Source organism: Scyliorhinus canicula, chromosome 1 (genome assembly GCF_902713615.1).
Source record: "Scyliorhinus canicula chromosome 1, sScyCan1.1, whole genome shotgun sequence".
NCBI lineage: Eukaryota > Metazoa > Chordata > Chondrichthyes > Carcharhiniformes > Scyliorhinidae > Scyliorhinus > Scyliorhinus canicula.
In genome coordinates this window covers 112,533,533-112,559,489 of record NC_052146.1, presented here as the reverse complement: position 1 = coordinate 112,559,489, position 25,957 = coordinate 112,533,533, and the positions used below count along the sequence as shown (strand labels likewise).

The 25,957-nt window shown below is 50.7% G+C and overlaps 1 protein-coding gene across 3 annotated transcripts in view; it reads left to right on the top strand.

Moving 5' to 3' along the window:
• LOC119966396 (cation channel sperm-associated protein 4-like) overlaps positions 1-25,957 on the top strand; it is a 188,347-nt gene that overhangs the window by 161,501 nt on the left and 889 nt on the right. For all 3 annotated transcript variants that reach the window (XM_038798007.1, XM_038797997.1, XM_038797988.1), the window contains 3 exons: positions 1,282-1,462; positions 10,960-11,171; positions 17,744-17,906. In XM_038798007.1, the coding sequence (XP_038653935.1) occupies positions 1,282-1,462; positions 10,960-11,171; positions 17,744-17,906 (556 nt within the window). The remainder of the gene's footprint in view (positions 1-1,281; positions 1,463-10,959; positions 11,172-17,743; positions 17,907-25,957) is intronic.

Below are 25,957 nucleotides of genomic sequence, written 5' to 3'. Positions count from 1 at the left end.
CTTGGAAATATATTGCCATTCCTTTATCATCACGGAGTCAAAGTCCAGGAGCTCTCTACCTAACAGAACTATGGAGTAGCTACACCACACAGACTGCAATAGCTCAAGAAAACAGTTCAGCACTACTTTTTTCAAGGGCAATTAGGTTTGGGCAATAAATGCTGAAGTATTACAATAAACTACAGGCCTATGCCTGTGGTTGTGTACTTTTGTCTGCACTGTGGTTACACTGTTTACACCACCTCCTTATCCTGTTCACATGCCCTCAAGATGGGAGAAACGGCTAGAATCCCATCACTACGCAACAAACTCAACCATATTTATTGAAGCTGAAAGTTAGACTCACTGTAAATAATATCTGGCATGGGTGAAAATTCAAGAAACCCCAGGCTTAGATAACCAAAAGCTAGTTTTGAAATTTGGTTCTTGTTGGACAATTTATTTCAAAGTCCTTTGAAACCTTATCTAACTTTCCTCTTTCATTTTTTTTTTAAATAATTTTTATTGGAATTTTTTACAGAAAATATAACAAGTATAGCAAAAAGCAGTAATATGCAACTAACAGCCCCATAACACCCACAATTCCCCCCATACCGTAACATCACATGTATCACATTCCCCCCCCCCCCCCCCCCCAAACAAGAGAACTTAACCATAAATTAAAATTAGATAAATCAAATTTAAATTAAAAAAGACAACATAATCAAAGTCCCCACCCCCCCGGGTTGCTGCTGCTACTGTCCCAGTACCCTATCGTTGAGCCAGAAAGTCGAGGAAAGGTTGCCACCACTTTCCTCTTTCATTGTCCTTCATCGAGCATTATGGGGGTGCACATCACATTCACACATGAAGACATACACAGTAATAGACACAAATGGTGCATACATCCTCTACAAGTGATTTACAGCTTCTGTATGCACACTACACATAACCTGCAATGTGCTGGAAGGATAACATTCAGACCTACATTTATAAAATTGGCAAATCATCTGCTGTTTCTGGTATGGGAGTCTGAAATATATGACTAGCAGAAATCATTTCATTCCCAAGACCAACTGTAGCCATAATCCTTTCATTCTGTCACATAGAACAAGGTCTGCGCAGACCTTCCTGGGTCTCAAAATTGTAAGAGAGGCTGAGTTACAGATGCTGGAGCATGTCATACTTGACTGACCAGTTTATTTGGGAAATTTCCCCACGCCCCCCCCCCCCCCCCCCCCCCCCCCCACAAAAGTGTACCACTGAAAAGTGCTGACATTCACCAAACTGTCTTCTTTCCAGGCAAAGGGATGGAGCGATAATGTACTGGGGCGCACTGTACCTCTTCATCTTCATCATAGGAGCATCTTTTATCTTTGCAAACATTATGGTTGCTGCGGTGACTTCAAATCTTGAGCAAGCAATACTTGAGCAGGAGGAGAAGAGGCATACAGTAGCTGATAATTCAAGACTGCTAACTGAGGTATGATGTGAGCCAAGAAGCAAGATGTCTAATGGTGCAACACTAACATGGAATGCCCCTTTGGAGCTTGTTCTCCAGCCTACACTTTTAGGGTGAAAGTCTCTCTCTTTGTAAGGGTGCTGTGTGGAATGCGATCGACCAGCTAAGCTTATTTTCAAATGGACATATGTAGCATACTACCTCTAATTTAGCATTAGATAGATAGTCTTGAAAATGGCCCTAAGGATAGCTCATGTGGAAAGAGGGTTATTAGCCTTTATTGCAAGGGGATTGGTGTACACAAATAAAGAAGTCTTTCTGCAGTTGGACGGGGTTTTGGTGAGACAGTGGCCGCGATCTCCTAGCCTCATCGCACATGTTAAATCTTGCGCAAGGCCTCTCGCAAGATTTAATGGCATCGTGATGCGTCATGATCTGGATCTCACCCACAATGGGCATATCCAGATTTGCATATTCAAGTGTGTACCAATATGAACCAGACATACCGACAATTTGGGGAGAGGGTCATCTCTCAGGCGATTGGGGACCCCTGGGTGGTCGGGCTCTTGGGGGGGGGGGGGGGGGGGGGGGGGTACCCCTGATGCCACCCCTGATGCCACCCCTGATGCCACCCAGGCACTGTGGCGCTGGCAGTGCCTGGGTGGTATGCCCATGCCAGGGATCGGGCCGAAGGGTGCCCTGCTCTTATGAGCTCGAGGACCCCCTCATTGGTAAGTTGGGGCATTGAGGGAGTCTGGAGACTGCGGTGGGAGCGGAGTTCAGCTATCAGTGTAGTGTGGAGCGTGGTTGGAGATTACAATCGTGGAGTATTCCGCTCTGACTTTCTGGAAGCACCGATTTCCCCACTACAAAGAAGTCGATGCTGGTTTAGACCTTGTGTACTTGTGAAAAGAACGAGAATTCCTTCTCACCCGGGTGCATGGACCGCTATGGGCCCAATGAATGGGCCTTAGCCAGGCCTGCCGTTTTCCCTTTCTGGGGTTTGATCTGTCCATCAGTGAGTCCTGAGAACACAGAACCTGTACACAGTGAGCGGAGCACCGGACTTTCTCAAAAGGCAGTTCCGATGCCTCGACCGCTCTGGTGATGCCTTGCAGTACACCGCCCAGAGGGTTGCCTGTTTTGTGGTGGTCTGCAAAGGGGCGATGTGCTGGAGGTGTAGAGGGAGGAATATGTGGCCACCTCCTAGGATGAGGAAGAGGAGGCATTGGAGGACGAGCCAGGCGAGGACCACTATAGGATGGAGGACAGGTGACAGCGGCATTGGCCCAGCAAGCCCGCTCCCCCCTCCACCACCAGCCTGTTCCACCCTCTCAAGAGCCCGACCACCCAGGGGTCCGCATTCGCCTGGGAGACGACCCTCCCCCCAAATTGTCGGTATGTCTGGTTCATGTTGGTGCAAACTTGAATATGCAAATCTGGATATGCCCATTGTGGGTGAGATCCAGATCATGACGCGTAACGATTCCATTAAATCTTGCAAGAGGCCTTGCAAAAGAGTTAACATGTGCAATGAGGCCGGTAGATCGCGGCCACTGTCTCACCAAAACCCCATCCAACCGCAGCAAGACTTCTTTATTTGTGTACACCAATCCGCTTGCAATAAAGCGTCTGTGTGACATCATTTCAGGGTGGTGGGACTGTGTCAGCACTGTCAGCAGGTCACTGTCGAAGGCAGGGCAGTGTTAACCCTCTGAGCGCTGGTTCTCCTCAATCTATAATAACCTTTTTTGTCACAAGTAGGCTTACATTAAAACTGCAATTAAGTTACTATTAAAAGCACCTAGTCGCCACACTCTGGTGCCTGTTTGGGTACAGAGGGAGAATTCAGAATGTCCAATTCACCTAAAACCATGTCTTACGGGACTTGTGAGTAAACCGGAGCACCCGGAGGAAACCCACGCAGACACGGGGAGAACGTGCAGACTCCACACAGACAGTGATCCAAGCCAGAAATCGAACCTGGTGCTGTGAAGCAACAGTGCTAACCAATGTGCTACCTTGCTGCCCATAGTTTGACCCCTGCCTGTCTGCTGAGTGCTCACTCACACCGGTGCTCCTCACTCCCATCCATCACCTTCACCTGGGGGATGGTGTGGGCTCTGGTACAGGATTGGTGGTCAGCCCACATTGCGGAAGAAAGTGCCAGAGGCATCATATTTCTTGGGTGTAACAGTTTTTAATGCTGTAAATATGTGTACCCAACTACACCTAGCCCTCGATGGTGCCGCTACACCTTCCCCACCCCTCCTTCCACTTGTCGGAGGCACCACCGTGCTACCCTGTTCCAAGTGCTGACTCTGAGACGCGCCGTGCTCAGGGGGTAAACCCGGGGGAGCTGATGGCTACCTTCGCTGCTCTGGTTTGGCACCCAGCACCTCTCCCCAGTCGGTGCCCCGGGGGCCTTGGGGTTCACTTCAGGGCGGCGGGGCAGCTGGATCGAGCCCCGGCTTCCCCTGCACCATCTGACTCTGCCAGCCCTGGCGGCTCCCCAATGTCTGCAGCACAGTGTTGCCAGCCTTGACAATGCTCCTCAGTGACTGGGGCATGCTCTGGAGTGCCTCATACAGGTACACCTGGTGCTGGGACACGTACCTCAATGAGTCGGACATGCTGTCGAGCCCCTCAGCCATGGCCATCACCAACTGTGTCACGCCTTGGACGTTTCCACTCGTCGGATGGAGATCCTGCGGGAGAATGGACATGTGGTCAGTGGGAGTGATGGTCAGTCTGTATGGCAATGACAACTTCCTGTCTGACAGGTCATCTGGGTGGAGGTCAGTGGACCTCTGCACCGTACACCAACCTCTACGTCAGTGACCGATCTGTCCTTCGCCACCATCACGAGCTCCCATTCCTCGTAGAGGGCGAGGACTCTGAAGTCCAGCACCCTGCTACCTGCCTGGGCGCTCTCCCATCTGTTATGGGCCAACTTCTCCTGTGGTGACACAGAGGGGGCATCGTGAGCTGCACGCTTCGTTCATCGTGGAGGGAAGGGGTGGGATGGGAAGTATAGGGGGGGTGGGGGGGTGCGTGTGAACGGCACTGCTGGACATGGGTGGACTGGGGTATGGTGCTAGGCAAGGGGGGGGGGTGCCAGATGCATGCTCGTGGGTGATACTGGTCGTTGCAGGCACATGCTCGGGGGTGGCAGACAGGGGCAGTGCCAGGAGGCCTGTGCCAACCCACCCGTGCGGCAGTGGAGGTCGTTGATCTTTTTATGACTTCGGGTGTTGGTCCTCCTGATGATGCTCTCTGAGCTGACGGTTGCTGCCATTCCTTCCCAGGCGACACTGGCTGACCCTCCGAACCCTTCCACGGAACAGGGCATCCCGTCTGGTCTCGACCGCGTCCAACAATCTGCCCAATTCAGCATCCCCGAATCGTGGGGCTGGTCTCCTCGATGGCATAGCTACCCTCCCCTCAGACAGGAGATCAGACTTTGCCTGCAGCTCCTTCCTCCTCACCAATAGCCCAGGCTCCGGATCTTTCACGTATCTTCCATCAACCTCCAAAATCTCCTCTATCAGCCACTGACACTCCTTCCACGCCTTCCTATGTGAGCGAGTGAGAGCTGCCATTCGGGGGTATGTGGAGTTGAAAGATACGGGGAAGGTCACAGCTGCCACATTGTGGGAGGCACTCAAGGCTGTAGTTAGAGGGGAGTTTATTTCGACTCAGGCACAAAGGGAGAGGGTGGAGCGGGAGGAGACGGCAAGGCTGGTTGATGAGATCTTGAGGGTGGACAGGAGATACTCGTTGGCGCCAGAGAGACTGAAGCTCCACATGGAGTTTGGGTTAATGTCTATGGGGAAGATGGTCGGGCAGTTGCGGTGGGTCAGAGGGGCTGTGTATGAGTATGGGGAGAAGGTGAGTAGGATGCTGGCCCATCAGCTGAGGAAGCAAATAGCAGCGAGGGAGATCGGTAGGGTGAGGGACGAGAGGGGTAAGGTGCTGATGGACCCAGAGGAGGTGAATGGGCATTCGAGTCCTTTTATAGAAGGCTCTATTAGTCAGAAGCCTTGAAGGGCGAGATGGGATGCGGCGGTTCCTGGATGGGTTGGAGTTTCCCAAGGTGGAGGAGGGGTGGATTCGGGGCTTACGGGCCCCAATTTGGCTGAGGGAGGTGATGGGTGGCATGGGACAGTGCAGACAGGGAAGGCCCTGGGACCGGACGGGTTCCTAGTCGAGTTTTATAAAATGTTTGGGGCGGAGCTGGGGCCACTGCTGGTGAGGATGTATAATGAGATGAGGGAGAAGGGGGGGAACTCCCCCCTACATTGTCGAAGGCTTCCATCTCCTTGATTTTTAAAGAAGGTTAAGGACCCAGAGCATTGTGGGTCATCCCAATGTCGTTATTGAATATCAATGCCAAACTATTGCCAAAGATGCTTGCATCGGGGATTGCGGATTGAGGACTGTGTGCCGAAAGGGATTGGAGGATCTGACTGGTTTTGTGAAGGGAAGGCAGCTGTCGGCGAATGTGCGGAGGTTAATGTGATTATGATACCCTCGGATGGGCAGGAGGTTGAGGTTATGGTGGTGATGGACGCGGAGAAGGGTTTTGATCGGGTGGAGTGGGCGTTTCTGTATATGGTACTCGGGCAGTTCAGGTTTGGACAGGGGTTCGTGGATTGGGGCTGGCTGCTGTACAAGGCGCCGGTGGCATTAGAACCAAGTGAGTTTGGGGTACTTTGGGCTTCACCGCGGTATGAGAAAGGGGTGTCCGCTCTACTCGATGCTGTTTGCTTTGGCGATAGAGCTGTTAGCAATGGCGCTTAGGGCGTCGAGCGATTAAGCAGGGGGGATGCCGAACATAGGGTCTGGTCTCTCTTTATGCAGATGACTTGTGTATTTCAGACCCATTGGATAGCAGTGTGGAATTATGGAGATCTTGGGGGAATTTGGCCAGTTTTCAGGGTATAAATTGAACATGGGTCAGAGTGAGGTGTTCCCAATCAAGGCCAGTGGGCAGGAAAGGAGATTAGGGTAGTTACCGTTTAGGGTGGTGGGGACGAGCTTCAGGTATCTAGGTATTATGGGCAGCACGGTAGCATAGTAGTTAGCATTGTTGCTTCATAGCTCCAGGGACCCAGGTTCAATTCCGGTTTGGGTAACTGCCTGTGCGGAGTCTGCACGTTCTCCCCGTGTCTGCGTGGGTTTCCTCCGGGTGCTCCGGTTTCCTCCCACAGTCCAAAGATGTACAGGTTAGGTAGATTGGCCATGCAAAATTGCCCTTGGTGGCCAAAAAGGTTAGGTGGGGTAACTGGGCTACGGAGATGGGGTGGAGTCGTGGGCTTGGGTGAAGTGCTATTTCCAGGGCCGGTGCAGACTCGATGGACCGAATGGCCTCCTTCTGCACTGTAACAATTGTATTTGAGTGACGCGGAGCTGAGCCCAGCTGCATAGATTGAACTTGGCTTGATTGGTGATGGGGCTGAAGACAGATTTTAAGAGGTGTGACGTTTTGCCGCTGTTGCTGGGCTGGACAGTGAAAATAATGGTGCTGCCTAGGTTTATGTTTGTAATTCAGAACCTCTCTAACTTTGTCCCCAAGTATTTTTTTAGGAAAGTCAATGGGCTGATCTTGGGGTTTGTCTGGGCAGGGAAGGCCCTGCAAGTGCAGCAGGCCTTTTTTGGGACAGGGGTGGGATGCCGGATGCTTGGCATGGCCGAATTGGTGGCAAATATTGCGACGGTGAGGAAATGGGCTGTGGAGGAGAGGTCGGTCTAGGAGTGGCTGGAGCGGGCATTGTGCAGAGGAACAGGTTTGAGGGCTTTGTTGGCACCTTTGGTGTTCATGCCGGCCAAGACTCCGTGGGCCCAGTGGTGGTGTCAGCTTTAAGGGTGTGAGGCAGTGTAGGCAGCACCCGGGGTTGGAAGACATGTCGTGGGCAGCATTTTGCGACAATCATAGGTTTGTGATGGCGAGCCTGGATGCGAGGTTCCAGGGATGGCAGCAGGTGGGGATTGAGTACTTCAGTAACTTGTTTATAGGGGATAAATTTACAGGGCTGGAGGAGTTGGAGGAATTGTATGAGTTGCCCGTAGAGAATGGTTTTAGGGACCTGCAGGTTCAGGATTTTGTGAGGTGGACGGTGCCATCCTTCCTATGGGCTGCTTCCTCCGGTGTTGCAAGACAAGCTGTTATCAGAGAATGAAATAGGGGAGGGAAAGGTGTCAGATATTTATTTGAATCATAGAATTTACAGTGCAGAAGGAGGCCATTCGGCCCATCAAGTCTACACCTGCCCTGAAAGAGCACCCTTCCTCAGCCCACACTTTCCCCGTAACCCAGCCACCCCACCTAACCTTTGGACACTATGGGGCAATTTAGCATGGCCAATCCACCTAGCCCGCACGTCTTTGGACTGTGGGAGGAAACCCACGCAGACACGGGGAGAACGTGCAGACTCCACGCAGACAGTGACCCAAGCCAGGAACCGAACCTGGGTGCCTGGCGCTGTGAAGCAACAGTCCTAACCACTGTGCTACCGTGCCGGAACTGATGGAGATGGAGGGCGTCCTGTTGAAGGATGTTAAGTGCAAATGGAAGGAGAAGCAGGGAGGGGAGGTGGGGGCTGGGATATGGGCTGAGGCCTTGCAGAAGGTGAACGCATCCTTGTCGTGTGCAAGGTCAAGCATTATCCAGTTTAAAGTGGTGCACAGGGCCCTCTTTTGTTTTCGTAAATTTAGAGTACCCAATTTATTTTTTCCAATTAAGGGGCAATTTAGTGTGTTCAATCCACCTACCCTGCACATCTTTGGGTTGTGGGGGCGAAACCCACACAAACACGGGGAGAATGTGCAAACTCCACACGGACAGTGACCCAGAGCCAGGATCGAACCTGGGACCTCAGCGCCGTGAGGCAGCAGTGCTATCTACTGCGCCACGTGCTGCCCCTGTGCACAAGACCCTCAAGACGGTGGCGAGGATGAGCAAGTACAATCACATCCACATGTTCTGGGCATGTCCAAAATTGAGGAGGTTCTGGCAGGGGTTCTCGGACGTGATGTCCGAGGTGCTGGGTATGGAATGGTTCCGAGTCCGGTGGTGGTGATACCTGGTATGTCGGAAGACCCGGGGCATGAGGGGAGGGAGAGGCTGATGTCTTGGCCTATGCCTCCCTGATAGCCCGGAGACAGATTTTTCTGCGGTGGCGGGACTCGGAGCCACCGAAAGCGGGGCTGTGGGTGAGCGACCTGGCACAATTCCTGGGAATGGAAAAGGTTAAGTTTGCTCTGTGGGGGTCGGTACAGAGGTTCGCCAGGAAGTGAAAACGGTTCAGCGATTTCTTTAAGGAGAATTGAGGGGTCAGCCATGGGGAAGGGGGTTAAAACGTGGAAGGCAAAACGTTGTGGGGGGGTTAGTGTCAGGGGGCCTGGAGGGTTATTGGGTTGATGTGTTGTTCTTCTGATATTCTGTGTATATTTGCTAAATGTCTTGAATAAAAATATTTTTTTAAAATTCCACATACTCCTCAATCACTTTTCCCATTTTGACACAAAAATTGTCTGCCAACAAGCCCACATCTAGCATCCACACTGGCCTTTGGGTCGAACCCTTCTCCAAGACCACATCCACCCAGTGCAGAGCATGGGCTGACAACTGGTGAGTATCCAGGTCCGGTTTAGCCGCTAACATCTTCTAACCTCGGCACCACTAACCTCCTTTCCAAAGCACCCAACACTATCACATACCTGCCCCCCTGATCCGTCACTACCTTCTCCTTCTTGAGCCTCACCTGTTTACTCACCAGTATCGCCAACCCCCCGACCCTACTATCGAAGCCAAAGTGGAACACCTGGCTCACCCAGCCCTTCCTCAGCCTCATTTGGTCCTTTTCCCTCAGATGGGTCATCTGTAACAGCACCGTCTGCTTTCCGACCCTTTAAATGCAAGAAAACACACACTCTCATCACCAGTCCCCCAACCCTCATGTGTTCCACCTCACCACTCTGACCGGGGGGATCTCACTCTAACCTTTCTACCCTCCATAACCATCCTCCCAGGCCCCGCCTAGCAGGCAGGACTCAGCCCTAGTTACTGTCACCTCCCCACCCCTTTTCCCCCCCTCACCTTCCCAGCAACCATTCTACCACTTCCTCTTGAAAACTCCTCACCCAGTATCATCCCCATCCATCCACCATTCACATATCCCAGGCCCATCGAAACCTGCCCATCGAAACCTGCCCATACAGTTTCCAATGACCGCGGCCCCCTCCCCCCAGCTCGCTCCCATTCACTAACCAACAATACATTTGTCAGCATGTCGGCCCTTGCCAGAGCACCCTCTCACAAACAAATCTTCCCCAAAAACAGGGCATAAAGGGCACAGAAAAGACTGCTCTGGCAGGACCACCAAACATGCGACCTCCACCTACATGCCGTAATCAGAAGTTCCCATTGTATCTTTTGATTGTTGAACGACGGTTCGATGCTCCGTCAGATAAATATATTCTGCAATTTTTCGCAGTTCTCTGCTTGAGCGCAGCTTCTGGTCAGTGGTCGAATTGCTAACACAGTCACATGCAGGCTCTATGTTACTAGGAGTGCCAGTGAAACATTGCTTCTTTTACTGTTTTGTAGTCGGGACTTGAGTTTGGTGTTGTAAATTTAACGAAACAACCATTTTTCTACTGTTTAACTTGTCATTCAATAATCAGTACTCATTAATCATGGTCTAAGCCACGTGGTCTGAAAATGGTGAATCTTCCAAATACAAAGGGGACATAAGACAGCTGATGAAAATCCCATTGAGCAAATTACAATCCTGAGCCCTGCTCCGTTAGCAGATATCATATCTGTATGGGCACACTGCATTCCATAGGGAGCAGTGGATCACTCGTAGGACTTGCTGCTAAGCACAAGAAAATCATAACTGTTTAAAATGATAACTCAGTTACACTTTTTAAGACCAGATCAATTTCTGTTTCCAATTACCAACAGCTGATTTCATTAGAAATTGATTATTAACCATGAATTATAGAATAAGAGTTTGAGAGGTGCATTTCTGGGTCAGACATTCAAATTCAACTCAACGGGTTTATATGGGAATGAAACAAGATTTTGAAATTCCATGGCATTAAAATTGATGGTATGGACTGACTGATATGGTTGAGTAAATGTTGGTGTTGTAAATAAACTAAATGTTGCCACGGTCCCGGAGAACCATATACTGCTCTCCCCTTTCAGTGGTGACTTACCTGAGGGTCACCACACTTCAGGTGAGGGGCAAGGTTTAGAAGGCAGGGCCTTGATGAATAATTTCAGCCGGCATGGGAATTGAACCTGAGCAGCCGGCATCACCCCCCATTGTGAACCAGCCAGCCAATCAACTGAGCTAACCGACCCCATGCACCCCCCCCCCCCCAGACTGACATACTTTAACCAATTGTTAACTACTGTTTAGTACTTTTGCCTGTATATGTTATTTTAATTTTAGATTTGTCGCCCAGCCTTTAACAATGTCCACTGAATTGTTTTTATATATCAGTTGAAAGATGAGAGTGATTCAGGCCAGCGTTTGGACTTGATCCATGTGCACGAATGCATGAAGCAGATCACCACGGCTCACAGGCAGCAACCGATGAAGTACAGCTCTCTGGAGAATCTCAACCTCACCACATACGAGGAGTTCTGCCTAGTTCTGGAAGCCATCCAGAGGAACCTCCAGCACTATAAGCAGATTCGCCTTGAACTCAATAGGTGGGGACCCAACCTGCAGTATCAGTTACAGTTACTCTGACCAACGACTGAAAGTTCAGCCCGGGTATTGGCTCCTGAGGCGGGTAGCATGAGCCGGGAGGTTTCCTGGCTCGCCTCGGGAGAAACTCACCCGAATGACTCAATCTTTGTTCTGGGGAGAATCGGGTGGGATAGGGTTGGGCCCCGCCAGCCCTAGACGTAGATTGGAGGCAGTTTTGTTAAATTTTAGACACTAGCACTCGCCCTCCCATTCTCTCCACACACCATGCCAACTCCTGGTGCACCTCCATGGCCCCTTACATCCTCCATGTCAAATCATCCAGTATCCACCATAGGCAAACCTTAAGAGCTATGTTGGGATGAAATACAATTAAGGTCTAAATATCTATTAGAGTCTTCATTACATTAATAAAAAACATTAGTATTCATGGACATACAAATTAGGAGCAGGGGTAGACAATTTGGCCTCTCGAGCCTGCTCTACCATTCCATAGCATGATAGCTGATCTGATTGTGGCCTCAACTCCACATTTCCTACCCCCGATAACAGTTACTGCCTCGTTAGTCAAATACTAATCTACCCATTTAAACTTTTTTTATATAAAAGTTACTCTACTCTAAAAGTTTGTGACTCCTGCACTGTGGGTTAAGTTCCTTACTACAGCAAAAATGGGGGCTGTTTGAAACCAGCACTGAGTTCAGCTGGCTCTGTTGAGTTCACATTTCCTGTGAGTCATGCCACACCGACTTTTCCCCTCCTGGCAAAAATGGAACCTGTCGGAAATAGGGTCGGGACTTCCACGTACAGCTCCCACCCACCATTTTCTGCAGAGTCTCCAGAACTCCGAGATAATCTTGGCCTTCATGTCACTCTGATCCACGAGTAAGTTACTGTCCTCTGATCCACCCATAGCATATGTTATTCTGACCCACCACTTCTGAGTTATTTTTATTTATTTTTTAAAAAATAATTTTTATTCAAATTTTCACATTTTCACAGAAAAGAAAACAGTAACAGAGAATAAAAAGAACAAAACAACCCCCCCGCCCCCCATACATACAAAAGAGAAACGATAAATAAACGCCTGTCGTGCGCGAAGATTCAAACAAAAACAAAGAACCCCCCCCCCCCCCCCCCCCCCCCGGGTTGCTGCTGCTGCTGACCTTTTAATTTTATCGTTCTGCCAGGAGATCTAGGAATGGTTGCCATCTCCTGGAAAAACCCCTGCACTGACCCCCTTAGGGCAAATTTCACCTTCTCCAAGTTAATAAACCCCGCCATATCGTTGACCCAGATCTCCACGCTTGGGGGCCTCGCATCCTTCCACTGAAGAAGAATCCTCCGCCGGGCTACTAGGGACGCAAAGGCCAGAATACCGGCCTCTTTCGCCTCCTGCACTCCCGGCTCCACTGCAACCCCAAATATTGCGAGTTCCCAGCCTGGATTGACCCTGGATCCTACCACCCTCGACAACGTCCTTGCTACGCCCTTCCAGAATTCCCCCAGCGCTGGGCATGCCCAGAACATGTGGGCATGGTTTGCTGGGCCCCCAGAGCACCAAACACACCTGTCCTCACTCTCAAAAAACCGACTCATCCTTGTCCCGGTCATATGGGCCCTATGCAGCACCTTAAACTGTATGAGGCTGAGCCTCGCACACGAAGAAGAGGAGTTCACCCTTTCTAGAGCATCCGCCCATGTCCCCTCCTCAATCTCCTCACCCAGCTCCTCCTCCCATTTACCTTTCAACTCCTCCACCGAGGCCTCGTCTACCTCCTGCATCACCTGGTACGCTTCCGAGATCCTCCCCTCTCCAACCCACACCCCCGAGAGCACCCTGTCCTGGACCCCACGCAGCGGCAGCAGAGGGAACTCCGCCACCTGCTGCCTGACAAACGCCCTTACTTGCATGTACCTAAAGGTGTTCCCCGGGGGGAGCCCAGACTTCCCTTCCAGCTCACCCAGGCTCGCGAACTTCCCGTCTATGAACAGGTCCCCCAGCCTCCTGATACCTGCCCTGTGCCAACTCAGGAACCCGCCATCAATTCTCCCCGGAACAAACCGGTGGTTCCCCCGTATCGGGGACCCCATCGAGGCCCCCACCTCCCCCCTGTGCCGCCTCCATTGCCCCCAAATCTTGAGGGTAGCTGCCACCACCGTGGTATACTTCGTTGGAGACAGCGGCAGCTGCGCCGTTACCAGCGCTCCCAGGCTCGTGCCCACACAGGATGCCATCTCCATCCACTTCCATGCTGCCCCCTCCCCGTCCATCACCCACTTACGCACCATCGCTGCGTTGGCAGACCAATAATACCCACAGAGGTTGGGCAGCGCCAGCCCCCCCCCCCCCCCCCCCCATCCCTGCCCCGCTCCAGAAACACCCGTCTCACCCTCGTGGTCCCGTGTGCCCATACAAACCCCGTAATGCTCCTGTTAACCCGCCTGAAAAAGGCCTTCGGGATAAGGATGGTGAGGACTGGAACAGGAATAGAAACCTCGGGAGCACCGTCATCTTGACTGACCCTACCCGCCAGAGACAGCGGCAACATGTCCCACCTCTTAAACTCCTCCTCCATTTGCTCCACCAGCTTTGTGAGGTTAAGCTTATGCAGGGCCCCCCAGCTCCTGGCCACCTGAACCCCCAAGTACCTGAAACTCCTCTCCGCCCTTTTCAGCGGGAGCCTCCCAATCCCCTCCTCCTGGTCCCCCAGGTGGACCACAAACAGCTCGCTTTTCCCAAAGCTAAGCTTATACCCTGAGAAATCCCCAAATTCCCGGAGAATCCCCATCACCACCGGCATTCCCTCCACCGGGTCCGCCACATACAACAAAAGGCCGTCCGCATAGAGCGACACTTGGTGCTCCTCCCCACCCCGGACCAGCCCCCGCCAATCCCCCGACTCCCTCAGCGCCATAGCCAGGGGTTCAATTGCCAGCGCACTAAGTAGGGGGGACAGGGGACACCCCTGCCTCGTCCCTCGATACAGTCGAAAATACTCCAACCTCCCCTTATTCGTGGCCACACTCGCCATCGGGACCTCATACAACAGCCTCGCCCAGCTGACAAACCCCTCCCCAAACCCGAACCTTTCCAGTACCTCCCACAAATACCCCCACTCAACCCTATCAAAGGCCTTCTCCGCATCTAGCACCACCACTATCTCCGCCTCCCCCTCCACCACCGGCATCATTATAACGTTCAAGAGCCTCCGTATATTAGTATTCAGCTGCCTCTCCTTCACAAACCCCGTTTGATCCTCGTGAATAACCTGCGGCACACAGTCCTCAATCCTCGTGGCTAAGATCTTTGCCAACAACTTGGCGTCCACATTCAGGAGTGAGATCGGCCTGTATGACCCACACTGAAGGGGATCCTTGTCTCGCTTAAGAATCAAGGAGATCAGCGCTCGAGATATCGTCAGGGGCAAAGCCCCCCCCCCTCCCTCGCCTCGTTAAAGGTCCTAACCAACAGGGGGCCCAGCAGGTCTGCATACGACTTGTAAAATTCAACCGGGAACCCATCCGGCCCCGGCGCCTTCCCCAACTGCATGTTCCCTATCCCTTTAACCAGCTCCTTAAGCTCAACTGGCGCCTTCAGACCCTCCACCCGTCCCTCCTCCACCCTCGGAAATCTCAGCCGGTCTAAAATGCGCCCCATTCCCCCCTCCTCCGCCGGAGGTTCGGACCGATATAGTGTCTCATAAAAGTCCCTGAAGACCCCATTAATGTCTACCCCCCTCCGCACCACATTTCCTCCCCGATCCTTAACACCACCAATCTCCCTGGCCGCATCCCGCATACGGAGCTGGTGTGCCAGCATCCTTCTCCCCATACTCGTACACCGCACTCTGAGCCTTTCTCCATTGAGCCTCCGCCTTCCTGGTGGTCAACAAGTCGAACTCAGCATGAAGGCTGCGCCGCTCCCTAAGCAATCCCTCTTCCTGGGCCTCCGCGTACCTCCTGTCCACCTTCACCATATCCCCCACCAATCTCTCCCTTTCTCTCTGCTCCCCTCTCTCCCTGTGGGCCCGAATGGAGATCAACTCCCCCCGAACCACTGCCTTCAGCGCCTCCCAAACCGCCCCACTCGGACCTCCCCATTATCGTTGGCCTCTAGATACCTCTCGATACATCCTCAAACCTGCCCCCTCACTGCCTCGTCCACCAGCAGCCCCACCTCCAAGCGCCACAACGGGCGCTGGTCCCTCTCCTCCCCCAGCTCGAGGTCCACCCAGTGCGGGGCATGGTCAGAAATGGCTATCGCCGAGTACTCAGCGTCTACTACCCTCGCAACCAGCACCCGACTCAAAACGGAAAAATTGATCCGGGAGTAGGCCTTGTGCACACGGGAGAAGTATGAAAATTCCCTGTCCCTCGGCTTCGCAAACTTCCATGGATCCACCCCTCCCATCTGGTCCATAAACCCCCTCAGCACCTTAGCCGCGGCAGGCCTCCTACCCGTCCTGGAACTGGATCGATCCAGTGGCGGATCCAGCACCGTGTTGAAATCCCCCCCCCCCATTATCAGGCCCCCCCGCCTCCAAATCTGGAATCCGGCCCAACATGCGCCGGATGAAACCTGCATCATCCCAATTCGGAGCATATACATTGACCAGCACCACCCGCTTCCCTTGTAGCTTGCCGCTTACCATCACGTACCTCCCGCCGCTGTCTGCCATCACACTCGACGCCTCAAACGACACCCTCTTCCCCACCAGGATCGCCACCCCCTGGTTTTTTGCATCCAGCCCCGAATTAAACACTTGGCACACCCACCTCTTCCTCAACATAACCTGATCCGCCACCTTCAGGTGCGTCTCCTGAAGCATAGCCACGTCCGCCTTCAGCCCCCTCAGGTGCGCGAACACGCGGGACCGTTTGACCGGCCCATTCAGTCCCCTCACATTCCAGGTGATCAGCCGGATAGGAGGGCCACCTGCCCCCCTCCCCCGTCGACTAGCTATCACCCTTCCGCACCCCGTCACGTGCCCGCACCCCACGCTCAGCCCGTTCCCCACAGCGACAGACCCCCATCCCGACCCCTCTACACGCTCCAGCTCCTTCTTGGCCATTCCAGCAGCAACCCGGTTCCTCCTCCCCCCCCCCCCCCCCCCCCCCAAGCTAGGCCCCTCCCCCGACCCAAAACACGGGAAGACAGGCACATGACTCAACAGGGCCGTGAACCTCACCCAAACCCGCAACCACTGAAATAATAAAAATCCCAACAATCCCAACATGATATGATAAAACACCCAAGTAAACAGATAACAGTTCCGAAAAGCAGACAAGAAAAAACAGAACAGCAAAAAAAAAAACCATCGTCCAACAGATCCAAAAAGAACAAAGCAAAAGGATATCAAGGAGGACAAAGCCTCCGGGCTGTGTACAATGTTCCCCAGCCCCCAGTCTTCAGTTCAAGTCCAGCTTCTCTTCCTGGACAAAAGTCCAGGCCTCCTCCGGGGAGTCAAAGTAAAGTTGACGGTCTTTATAGGTGACCCACAGGCGTGCCGGCTGCAACAGGCCAAACTTGACCCCCTTCTTGTGGAGCACTGCCTTCGCCCAGTTAAACCCAGCCCTTCTCTTCGCCACCTCTGCACTCCAGTCCTGGTAGATCCTGATCTCCGTGTTCTCCCACTTGCTACTCCTCTCCCTCTTCGCCCAACGAAGCACACACTCACGGTCGACCAAGTGTTGAAAGCGGACCAGCACCGCCCTGGGCGGCTCGTTTGGCCTGGGCTTCCGCAGCAGCACCCAATGGGCACCCTCCAGCTCCAGGGGTCCCCGGAACGACCCCGCGCCCATCAGCGAGTTCAGCATCAGGACCATGTAGGCCCCCAAATCCGAACCTTCCAGCCCCACCGGGAGGTCCAAAATCCGCAGATTCTTCCGGCGGGAGCGATCCTCCAACCTTGCCAACCATTTTTTGTGAAGCGCCTCGTGCGACTCCACCTTCAACGCCAGGCCCAGAAGTTTGTCCTCGTTCTCCGAAGCCTGAGCCATCTGAGTCGCCCCGAGCCTGTCCAACGATGCCCTCAACGGCTTCAGGATCTCAGCCTTAAGTTCCTGGAAGGAGCGCAGCAGCAGCTCCTGCTGCTCCCTCGCCCACTGCTGCCACGCTGCCGGTTCCCCGCCCGCTGCCACCTTGTCCTTTCTGCCTCGCACCTTCTTCTGCTGCAAAGTTGTTTTCCTGGCCGCTCCACTTCTTGTCCAGCCCATCCACCGGTCGCCAAGCACTGAGGCTGCATTCCCACCCGGGGAAAAATCAAAACAGTGCCGTTGCAGGCCCTTAAAAGAGACCGAAAATCCAAAACAAACTAGCGGGAGCCACCGAACGTGCGGCTTAGCTCCGCATCGCCGCAACCGGAAGCACGTCTGAGTTATTAGCACTTTGTCTTACCCACGCTGCATTACTGTCACTCATTCCCACCCACAGTGTTATGGTCACCAACACCAACCTTCTCTTCCCCCCCCCCCCCCACCCCCACATACAGTGAGAATTACTGTAGCTCCCCAATCCAAAGCCCGAGTTACTTTTGCTGTGTTTAATGATTATTTTGATTTGCCTACTCAGCATTGTGAAAGAGCTACGAGACATCTTGTTTAACCGTGAGCAGCAGAAGCAGATCATGCATCATGAGAAACGGATAATGGATATGACCGAGGCTCTACTCACTAATGATATGCCAACGTTCAAAAAGAAAGAAATGCTCAGCAACATGTTAATAATGGAAAAGGTGAAAATTCCCCACACTGCCTGTTATTTGAATAAGTGTGTTAAAGCGCTCTTCAAACACACCCCTTTCTCCCTGCTAGCGGCTGTTACTTAATCATTTGTATTTTCTTACATTGAAATTTAAGTCATATCGACAATTCAAAGCAGTAATGGGATGAGCAGCCAACAATTAAATACTCAGCTGGATCAGCCACTTAAATAATGTGGCCTCTAGAGCAGATCAGAGTCCCCCATCTCCTCTAAGGTACAAGACAGGAGTGTAATACAATACTCACCACTTGGCTGGATGGCTGCAGCCTACAGCACTCAAGAAATTCAACATTATCCAAAACTAAGCAACCTGTTTGATTATCAGCTTATCCATTAGTCTAAACCTCCAGCACCTGCCCCTTTTGGCTCCATGCATAATATTCACATTGCAGCAATTCAACAAGGATGTTTCAGCATCACCTCAACCAGCAATTGCAGCCACCTAGAAAAATGGGGGCATCAATTGCCTGAGGAATCCCATCACCCCAAATCACAAATCAGCCTAACTTGGACGTACAGAGTGGAATCCTCCCATGGCCTAACTTGGACATACAGAGTGGAATCCTCCCATGGCCTAACTTGGACGTACAGGGTGGAATCCTCCCATGGCCTAACTTGGACGTACAGAGTGGAATCCTCCCATGGCCTAACTTGGACATACAGAGTGGAATCCTCCCATGGCCTAACTTGGACGTACAGGGTGGAATCCTCCCATGGCCTAACTTGGACGTACAGAGTGGAATTCTCCCATGGCCTAACTTGGACGTACAGAGTGGAATTCTCCCATGCCTGTGAGTTCCTTGATGTGAAGATGCCGGCATTGGACTGGGGTGAGCACAGTAAGAAGTCTTACAACACCAGGTTAAAGTCCAACAGGTTTGCTTCAAACATGAGCTTTCAGAGCACTGCTCCTTCCTCAGGTGAATGGAGTCCTCAGACCCACCCGGACAGAGCACCCCAGGCCCAATCCACAGCATGGGGAAAATGCCAGCTTGGCATCCTGGCAGTGCTAGGCTTGCAGTGCCCAGGTGGCACTGGCAGTACCAGGGTGCTATCCTACACAGAGGGAAGTCACCTGGGGGCCTCTGATCCCCTGGGAGACTCCTATGAGTGCCATTCTGTCTGGTCCCCATTTGTGGGGAACAACACTGAACAGCACTCATCCGGGATCTCCAAGGTGAGGGGGTTAGATCCCAATGCTTTGGGTAGATCGTCGGAATGCATATTAGTGTGAGACTAGCTGTCTCACTCTAATATGCAGATTTGCCAAAAAAGATTCTGCCACAATGGGTAGGAATCACCGCGACATCTTGTGAAATCGTGTTAGATCTCACGAAGAGAGGCGAGCCGGTTCGATTTGGAAGAGGGGTCACCCAGTATCTGCCAGTCACTTTGCGCCGTGCCGCGCTGCCTTTCGGGCATGTAGATCTTCCCCTTGGTAAACAGATTGGTTTTAAGAGCTGTCTTAAAGTAGAAAAGAAAGGTTGAGAGTTTTGGAGAGGTAACTCCAGAGCATGGTGCCTAGGCAGCTAAAAGTGTGGTCACTTCTGGTAAAGTGAAGAAAATTGGAAATCGTCAAGAGACCAGAATTGAATGAGTACAAATGGGAGCAGCACCAAGATCTTCAAGTTTTTAAGAAGTTCCAGAGATATAAAGAGATTAATCCAAGGCAAGACTCCAACACAGGATAAGAATTTTCACGTCAAGACATTGTCAGACCGAGAGCCATTGTAAGTCAGTGAGCACAGAGAGAGTAACAGGATTTGATGTGAGTAAGGATATGGGCAGTGGAGTATTAGATGATCTCAGGTTTACAGAGCATGGAAGATTTGTGGCCGAGCAGGAGAACATTGGAATAGTTGAATGTGCAGATAATAAAAATATAAATGAAGGTTTCAGCAGTGGATGGACTGAGGTGGCAGCAGAGTGGGGTGATCAGTTTCTCTTATGCTTATTTAAACTGCTCAAGTGAACTTCACAGCTAACTGATTCCACAACTCTAAACAAAACACTTCTGACTTATTTTCTCACTACTAGTGTCCTCATTTGAAGCTTGTGTCCCATGACCCCATTATAAGAAGGAATAAGTTGCCTCGATTAAATTTGTCAATTGCTCTTATAAGCTTGCATAATTATTATTTTTTTCTTTTTTTTATATTTAGAGCACCATGCTGCCCTAGCTTGCATAATTAGAACATAGAACATAGAAAAATACAGCACAGAACAGGCCCTTCGGCCCACGATGTGGTGCCGAACTTTTGTCCTAGATTAAGAACAAATTCATCTACACCCCATCATTCTACTGTAATCCATGTGCCTATCCAATAGCCGCTTGAAGGTCCCTAATGTTTCCGACTCAACTACTTCCACAGGCAGTGCATTCCATGTCCCCACTACTGTCTGGGTAAAGAACCTACCTCTGACATCCCCCCTATATCTTTCACCATTCACCTTAAATTTATGTCCCCTTGTAATGGTTTGTTCCACCCGGGGAAAACGTCTCTGACTGTCTACTCTATCTATTCCCCTGATCATCTTATAAACCTCTATCAAGTCGCCCCCTCATCCTTCTCCATTCTAATGAGAAAAGGCCTAGCACCCTCAACCTTTCCTCGTAAGACCTACTCTCCATTCCAGGCAACATCCTGGTAAATCTCCTTTGCACCTTTTCCAAAGCTTCCACATCCTTCCTAAAATGAGGTGACCAGAACTGCACACAGTACTCCAAATGTGGCCTTACCAAGGTTTTGTACAGCTTCATCATGACCTCACGATCTTAAATTCTGCTAATGAACGCTAGCACACCATAGGCCATCTTCACAGCTCTATCCACTTGAGTGGCAACTTTCAAAGATCTATGAATATAGACCCCAAGATCTCTCTGCTCCTCCACATTGCCAAGAACCCTACCGTTAACCCTGTATTCCGCATTCATATTTATCCTTCCAAAATGGACAACCTCACACTTGTCAGGGTTAAACTTCATCTGCCACTTCTCAGCCCAGCTCTGCATCCTATCTATGTCTCTTTGCAGCCGACAACAGCCCTCCTCACTATCCACAACTCCACCAATCTTCGTATCGTCTGCAAATTTACTGACCCACCCTTCAACTCCCTCATCCAAGTCATTAATGAAAATCACAAACAGCAGAGGTCCCAGAACTGATCCCTGCGGTACGCCACTGGTAACTGGGCTCCAGGCTGAATATTTGCCATCCACCACCACTCTCTGACTTCTATCGGTTAGCCAGTTCGTTATTCAACTGGACAAATTTCCCACTACCCCAAGCCTCCTTACTTTCTGCATAAGCCTACCATGGGGAACCTTATCAAATGCCTTAATAAAATCCATGTACACCACATCCACTGCTTTACCTTCATCCACGTGCTTGGTCACCTCCTCAAAGAATTAAATCAGATTTGTGAGGCAAGACCTACCCCTCACAAATCCGTGCTGACTATCCCCAATCAAGCAGTGTCTTTCCAGATGCTCCGAAATCCTATCCCTCAGTACCCTTTCCATTACTTTGCCTACCACCGAAGTAAGACTAACTGGCCTGTAATTCCCAGGGTTATCCCTATTCCCTTTTTTGAACAGGGGCACAACATTCGCCACTCTCCAATCCCCTGGTACCACCCCTGTTGACAGTGAGGACGAAAAGATCATTGCCAACGGCTCTGCAATTTCATCTCTTGCTTCCCATAGAATCCTTGGATATATCCCGTCAGGCCTGGGGGACTTGTCTGTCCTCAAGTTTTTCAAAATGCCCAGCACATCTTCCTTCCTAACAAGTATCTCCTCGAGCTTACCAGTCTATTTCATACTGTCCTCTCCAACAATATGGCCCCTCTCATTCGTACATACTGAAGAAAAGTACTCATTCAAGACCTCTCCTATCTCTTCAGACTCAATACACAATCTCCCGCTACTGTCCTTGATCGGACCCACCCTTGCTCTAGTCATTCCAATATTTCTCACATATCTGTAAAAGGCCTTGGGGTTTTCCTTGATTCTACCCGCCAAAGATTTTTCATGCCCTCTCTTAGCTCTCCTAATCCCTTTCTTCAGTTCCCTCCTCGCGATCTTGTATCCCTCCAGTGCCCTGTCTGAACCTTGTTTCTTCAGCCCAACATAAGTCTCCTTCTTCCTCTTAACAATTAACAAGACGTTCAACCTCTCTTGTCAACCATGGTTCCCTCACTCGACCATCTCTTCCCTGCCCGACAGGGACATACATATCAAGGACACGTACTATCTGTTCCTTGAACAAGTTCCACATTTCAATTGTGTCCTTCCCTGACAGCCTATGTTCCCAACTTATGCACTTCAGTTCTTGTCTGACAGCATCATATTTACCCTTCCCCCAATTGTAAACCTTGCCCTGTTGCATGCACCTATCCATCTAAGGAGGCATGGGATAGTGGGAAATTTGGCCAGTTGGATAACAAACTGGCTAACCGATAGAAGACAGAGAGTGGTGGTGGATGGCAAATATTCAGCCTGGAGCCCAGTTATCAGTGGCGTACCGCAGGGATCAGTTCTGGGTCCTCTGCTGTTTGTGATTTTCATTAACGACTTGGATGAGGGAGTTGAAGGGTGGGTCAGTAAATTTGCAGATGATACGAAGATTGGTGGAGTTGTGGATAGTGAGGAGGGCTGTTGTCGGCTTCAAAGAGACATAGATAGAATGCAGAGCTGTGCTGAGAAGTGGCAGATGGAGTTTAACCCTGACAAGTGTGAGGTTGTCCATTTTGGAAGGACAAATCTGAATGCGGAATACAGGGTTAATGGTAGGGTTCTTGGCAATGTGGAGGAGCAGAGATATCTTGGGGTCTATGTTCATAGTTCTTTGAAAGTTGCCACTCAAGTGGATAGAGCTGTGAAGAAGGCCTATGGTGTGCTAGCATTCATTACCAGAGGGATTGAATTTAAGAGCCGTGAGGTGATGATGCAGCTGTACAAAACCTTGGTCAGGCCACATTTGGAGTACTGTGTGCAGTTCTGGTCACCTCATTTTAGGAAGGATGTGGAAGCTTTGGAAAAGGTGCAAAGGAGATTTACCAGGATGTTGCCTGGAATGGAGAGTAGGTCATACGAGGAAAGGTTGAGGGTGCTAGACCTTTTCTCATTAGAACGGAGAAGGATGAGGGGCGACTTGATAGAGGTTTATAAGATGATCAGGGGAATAGATAGAGTAGACAGTCAGAGACTTTTTCCCCGGGTGGAACACACCATTACAAGGGGACATAAATTTAAGATAAATGGTGGAAGATATAGAGGGGATGTCAGAGGTAGGTTCTTTACCCAGAGAGTAGTGGGGGCATGGAATGCACTGCCTGTGGTAGTAGTTGAGTCGGAAAAGTTAGGGACCTTCAAGCGGCTATTGGATAGGTACTTGGATTAGGGTAGAATAATGGAGTGTAGGTTAACTTCTTAAGGGCAGCACGGTAGCATTGTGGATAGCACAATTGCTTCACAGCTCCAGGGTCCCAAGTTCGATTTCGACTTGGGTCACTGTATGTGTGGAGTCTGCACATCCTCCCCGTGACTGCGTGGGTTTCCTCCGGGTTCCTCCCACAGTCCAAAGATGTGCAGGTTGGGTGGATTGGCCATGAAAAATTGTCCAAAATTCTATGATTAACCTAGGACAAAAGTTCGGCGCAACATCGTGGGCCGAAGGGCCTGTTCTGTGCTGTATTTCTCTATCTCTATCTCCATTACTAGAGTGAAAGTCACAGAATTGTGGTCACTATCTCCAAAATGCTCCCAACTCTAACCAATCTATCACTTGCCCTGGTTCATTACCAACTACCAAATCCAATATGGCATCCCCTCTGGTCTGACAATCTACATACTGTGTTAGAAAAGCTTCCTGGAAACACTGCACAAACACCACCCCATCCAAACTATTTGATCTAAAGAGTTTCCACTCAATATTTGGGAAGTTGAAGTCACCCATGACTACTACCCTGTGACTTCTGCACCTTTCCAAAATCTGTTTCCCAATCTGTTCCTCCACATCTCTGCTGCTATTGGGGAGCCTATAGAAAACTCCCAACAAGGTGACTGCTCCTTTCCTATTTCTGACTTCAACCCATACTACCTCAGTAGGCAGATCCTCCTCAAACTGCCTTTCTGTAGCTGTTATACTAAATGCAACCCCCCCCCCCCCCACATCTTTTACCACCCTCCCTAATTTTATTGAAACATCTATAACCAGGAACCTCCAACAACCATTTCTGCCCCTCTTCTATCCAAGTTTTCATGATGGCCACCACATCGTAGTCCCAAGTATCGATCCATGCCTTAAGTTCACCCACCTTATTCCTGATGCTTCTTGCGTTGAAGTATACACACTTCAACCCATCTCCGTGCCTGCAAGTACTCTCCTTTGTCAGTGTTACCTTTCCCACTCCCTCACTACACATTTGGACGTCCTGAACATCGGCTACCTTAGTTGCTGGACTACAGATCCGGTTCCCATTCCCCTGCCAAATTAGTTTAAACCCTCCCGAAGAGTACTAGAAAACCTCCCCCCCAGGATATTGATGCCCCTCCGGTTCGGATGCAACCCGTCCTGCTTGTACAAGTCCCACCTTCCCCAGAATGCGCTCCAATTATCCAAATACCTGAAGCCCTCCCTCCTACACCATTCCTGCAGCCACGTGTTCAACTGCACTCTCTCCCTATTCCTAGCCTCACTATCATGTGGCACCGGCAACAAACCAGAGATGACAACTCTGGCTGTTTGGCTTTTAACTTTCAGCCTAACTCCCTAAACTCGTTTATTACATCCACACCCCTTTTCCAACCTACGTCGTTGGTACCAATGTGCACCATGACATCTGGCTGCTCACCCTCCCCCTTAAGGATCCTGAAGGCACGATCCGAGACATCCCTGGCCCTGGCACCACAAGAAGTCTCTCTTATTCCAAAGTAAACTGAAGACTTGCCGTGGAACTTGGGATAAGATTTCTCTGCTACTTCTGTGCTGACCTTAATTAAGCCTCAATTTCCCTTCTGAATGTTATTCTGGAAGAGTAGACTATTCAATAGCAAACTCACCTTCAGCCTGTTGCCTATTTCTAAGGTGCAGATAACATTCCCGTACCGCTGGGATGTGGTAATCCTCAGGTTAAATCACCACCAGTTAGCTCTCCCCCTCAAAGGAGAAAGCATTCTATGGTCATCTGGGACTATGACAACTTTACTTACTTTATGTTATTACATTCAAGAAAGACCTTGCATTTATCGATCCTTTGACATCCCAGGACATCTCAAAGATCTTCACAGCAAATTCATTACTTTTGGAACTGTAGTTACTGTTATCCAGGTTGGGATTTTGTTGCCTGACACCTACAAAATGGGAACATTTGGAGAACTGTAAAAGTCAGCAGCTCTGCAAATTATTCCAGCTCTCCCACGACAATGCCTGCTGGTTTTGGGACAGGAGAATCCCATCCATAGGCAAACACGGTAACAATTTGTTCACATCATGATCCCATAAACTGTAAATTTAAAACTGTAAAAAGGGGCAGCACGGTAGCATTGTGGATAGCACAATCGCTTCACAGCTCCAGGGTTCCAGGTTCGATTCCGGCTTGGGTCACTGTCTGTGCGGAGTCTGCACATCCTCCCCGTGTGTGCGTGGGTTTCCTCCGGGTACTCCGGTTTCCTCCCACAGTCACAAAGATGTGCAGGTTAGGTAGATTGGCCATGATAAATTGCCCTTAGTGTCCAAAATTGCCCTTAGTGTTGGGTGGGGTTACTGGGTTTTGGGGATAGGGTGGAGGTGTTGACCTTGGGTAGGGTGCTCTTTCCAAGAGCCGGTGCAGACTCGATGGGCCGAATGGCCTCCTTCTGCACTGTAAATTCTATGAAAAATGTTGAGCTTAGCTTGTGTATTTAGATTTCTGTAATAGGGTTTGAACCCAAGACCTCTGATTAAGAGACAAGTGTGTTGCACTGCTGACATCCTAAACTATGTAGGGGCATTAAGATGGAAATGGAATAATCTTAAC